Source organism: Microtus ochrogaster, chromosome 10 (genome assembly GCF_000317375.1).
Source record: "Microtus ochrogaster isolate Prairie Vole_2 chromosome 10, MicOch1.0, whole genome shotgun sequence".
Classification (NCBI taxonomy): Eukaryota; Metazoa; Chordata; class Mammalia; order Rodentia; family Cricetidae; genus Microtus; species Microtus ochrogaster.
Window position 1 is genome coordinate 20,928,558 of NC_022016.1, and position 4,016 is coordinate 20,932,573.

A 4,016-nucleotide genomic window follows, 5' to 3' on the forward strand; every position below is an offset into this window, starting at 1 on the left:
AGACAGGGTTTTTCTGTGTAGCCCTGCCTGTCCTGGAACGCACTCTGTAGACCAAGCTGGCCTCGAACTCAGAGACTCACCTGCCTTTGCCTCCTGAGGGCAGGGCGTGCACTATCATTGCCGGCTGATTCTATACTTCTTAATAAACTTGCTTGACATAAGCCATCAGCTTGTGCAAAACCTCCTGGTCTCATATTTTATTTTTTGTCTTTTTTATTTCTCATCCTCCAGTCCGCCCCCTCAACACCTTCCCTTTTGGGACCAGTTTCCTGAAGGGTCATACCCATACTCAATCCAATGAGTATACAGTCTAGATATTAATAAAAATTGTGGGCACTTCCTATTTCGTATGTGCACATGTAAACTGAGTCTCTGGGAACAGAGGTCTTGTAGAGAAAGAAGCAGCCATCTTGGCGGTAGCGAGGTGCACCGACAAGCAACCCTGTCTCTCCTCCACTGCCTTCTCCGATGCTCAGGTAGCCAAAATATCCAAAGATGCCTTTGATGCCTTCTTCTCCTTCTCTCCCCATTCCCTTAAAAAAAAGATGGACATTTTTAAGACAGGAAATCTGAGAAATCTAAGCCATGCTACCAGACCCTGATTGCCAGTGGTGCCTTAAGGGCACATGGAATATATAATTAAGCCTAGGTCCTAACGACAGGCACTTCTGAGGTTTTCCTATGTCTCTTGTCACTTGCTTTTATTTTCTTCTATTACAACTGGGCGATGGGGGGAGGGGCTGTTTTTGGAATGCTGTCCAACATTGCTTATAGGATGTTAAATCCATAGAACAAAGATTTGCCCTCAAAAGACCAAGGAAAACATCAACTGCTTTTTAAACTTGGTAGTTTCTGCCTCCAAAAAATAAATCTTTATACAAATACTAAATTAAAAACAAACACACTTCTATGCACAAAGAATTGCTGTTATTTCAGCATGCATCCACATTTCCAAACTGAGTGCCCCTGAGCAGACAGTGGGAAATGCAGCAACTTCCCAGGAGGCCAGGCCCACAGATTCAAAATGTGGGGCTCAGAGCTCCTCTGGGTCCCTGCAAAAGGTGTGAGAAACCCTAGATACCTTCATTTCAGAAGGAGCAGAAGATGGAAGTAGGGAAGAGTAGGGAGAGCAAGGTAGCTTGGAAAGCGTGTGTCGCTGCTGTGATGAAACACCATGACCAAAAAGCAAGTTGGGAGGAGAGGGTTTATAGGGCTAACACTTCTACATTGTGGTGCATCACTGAAGGAAGCCAGGACAGGAACTCAAGCAGGGAGGCAGGAGCTGATGCAGAGGCTATGGAAGGGTGCTGCTCACTGGCTTGCTCCTCATGGCTTACTCAACCTGCTTTTTTATAGAACATAGTAATGTGAGATTTCCCTCTGTATGCTGTGATTACCATTAATGAATAAAGAAACTGCTTTGGACTTATAGCAGGGCACAACTTAGTAGGTAGGGGAAAACTAAGCTGAATGCTAAGAAGAAGAAGGATGGAGTCAGAAAGAAGCCATGGAGCTGCCGGCTGGAATCTTGCCAGTAAACCACAGCAACATGGTGATACAAAGATCAAGAGAAATGGGTTAAATTAATATGTAAGAGTTAGCCAATAAGAAGTTAGAGTTAATGGGCCAAGCAGTGATTTAATTAATACAGTTTCCATGTGATTATTTAGGGTCTAATCTAGCCAGGCGACCGGGAACCAACAAGCAGCCTCCCACTACAACATAGGACCACCAGGCCAGGGATTGTGACTCACAATGGGTTGGGTCCTTCCCTGCCAATCACTAATTAAGAAAATGCCTTACAGCTGGATCTCACCGAGGTATTCTTTCAACTGAGGTTCCATCCTGAATTCTACCTCGTGTCAAGTTGACAGAAGACCAGCCACCACAGGGTGTTGTTTGAGAAAACAGTTGTCCCAAGAGCTGCTACCCAAAGCTCTCCTGTCTATTTAAAGAGGGACACACCCAGGCCATGTGTCTACAGCAGGTGACTAACATTTCCGTTTAGATTTGCCTAAGCTGTGCCCCACAGTTCCTGATGGGAACCAATTTAAATATAAGTTCCTGACCCCAGAAGCTCAACTGTGTGGACAGTGGTCACTCTTGACAGGCTGATCTGTTACAGGGCACCAATTATGTATTTCAGATGGGCAGAAAATAATGTCGTAAGCGGCGCCTTAGGATGTACAGCCTTTGAGCGGGAGCTTTCTTCCCAGTATCTGAAGTCTGTATGATGATTTGAGAAAATTTCCTACTGCGGATATGGAGAGATGCGATCGGGTGGGAGGCCTCTTGGTGAATAATTGTCGTCACACTGTCCTCCCAGTGGCTGGGGGCACTTCATGTTCTCTTTCAACGTAATGAAGCTCTTGGAGGCTGAGCCTGCAGCTGTAGGAATTCTGCCACCCCACCATCATTGACGCGGTTCTTCGGTTCATTTGCCACCACTCCACCGTAACTACTAACACTGTTCATATGCATTTGTGTTACAAGTTTTACAAAGGGATTGCTTCTGGATACTCAGACCCACACTCTGTTTGAAGGCTGTATTTGATTTTCATGAACTGTTCTTGGAGGATCAATTATCGCCCCTTCTCTATCTGTGTCATGACCTTATCACCTTCTTCACCCCGGCCAGCTGTGCCATCTCCCATTCCCTTCCAGCTTGTGTCCAGTCCAACACTGTAAAAGAACCAGCTGACTGAGTAGACCATCGGGAATGTGGAGAGGCTGGGGTTAAGTCTAGAGCCCGATTACAGTTTGACTTGGGCCATCTTTAGCTCTCTAACATCCTGCCAGATTTTTAAAAACATCCTTTGGAATAAATTTAGAAACAAATCAAAAACAGTTTTCCAATCAAAGAGCTAAGTGTGTTGTCAGACCTCGACTGAGGCTTACGGCAGAGTTCTCCCCGTCTTCCTATAACCCGCCTACCCGATGTATCCACCAATGAATTTGAAAAGTGCCTTGATCCATGACTGACTTTCTTTGTTGTTACTGTAAAAAGTTTGTAAAATTGTGACCTCACTGGAACGTGGAATTTGGGGTAACTAAATGTGTGTTTCTGGGCAAGGGTCACTCACATTTGGCTCCGGGATACACTATCTCTTGCCCTTTGAGATGAGAACCGCTTTTATGTTGACAGGGCTAAGTCTGCTGTTGGCCACATCTCCCATCTTGGCCGATACCACTCCGTCTTTGCAGTTTTCAGGCCCAAACAACAGATGCCACACTCTGGTGGGTCCTGGTGGTCATTACTTCTTGGCTAGATTTTAGTCCTAGGCTCCAGCCCTTGTCCACAAGTGAATCCCAGCAGGGAGCTCAGAAGAGCCTTTCCTAACCACGACTGGCTCATTCCACTCACTTTCTGAAGACCAATGGCAAAAGTTCTTAAGATGGCCCCATTGTAATACACATGCATTCTACCAGAATCCATGTACGTTACAGGCTAAGTTTGCTAGCTAACAAGGCTGGCTGAGTCTCAGCCTTCCTGCTTACTTCCCACCTCACTGCTAAGCTCCACCTCCTTCCCACCTCACTGCTGAGCTCCGCCTCCTTCCCACCTCACTGCTAAACTCCCCCTCCCTCCAGGACAGTTACACATCTGTTCAATGATTCTAGAACAGGTAAGGGGCAGTGTTTGCTAAAGCTGCCCATTTCTCATTACCCTGCAATACTCCCCTAGATCTCCTTAAGCTGCCCTCCTGACCAAGTGCCTCCAGTTTGCCTCCCGATGATAACAAATGATCAGTCTCTCTTACAAAATCTTTTCAGCTTCTCATTCTACTGGCCAATGAGCTCCATAAAAGGGGCACTCGTGTTTTACTGATGGCCCTGGCTGGCCTGAGACGATGGAACAGAGATCTGCCAAGAACTAACGTGTTTGTAAATCTACTGTATACACACACACACACACACACACACACACACACACACACAGATGTAGTAATAGGAGCGGCGGGGCTGCGTCCCCAGCACCCCGGCTGCCTGCTAGTTTATGCCGAAATAACAACACA

The 4,016-nt window shown here is 46.3% G+C and overlaps 1 protein-coding gene across 1 annotated transcript in view; it reads right to left on the bottom strand.

Moving 5' to 3' along the window:
* Positions 1-202: 202 nt before the first annotated feature.
* Ttc39b (tetratricopeptide repeat domain 39B) overlaps positions 203-4,016 on the bottom strand; it is a 208,840-nt gene continuing 205,026 nt past the window's right edge. Inside the window, exon 20 of the mRNA XM_026781906.1 lies at positions 203-533. Within this exon, the coding sequence (XP_026637707.1) occupies positions 473-533 (61 nt within the window). The 3' untranslated portion in view covers positions 203-472. The remainder of the gene's footprint in view (positions 534-4,016) is intronic.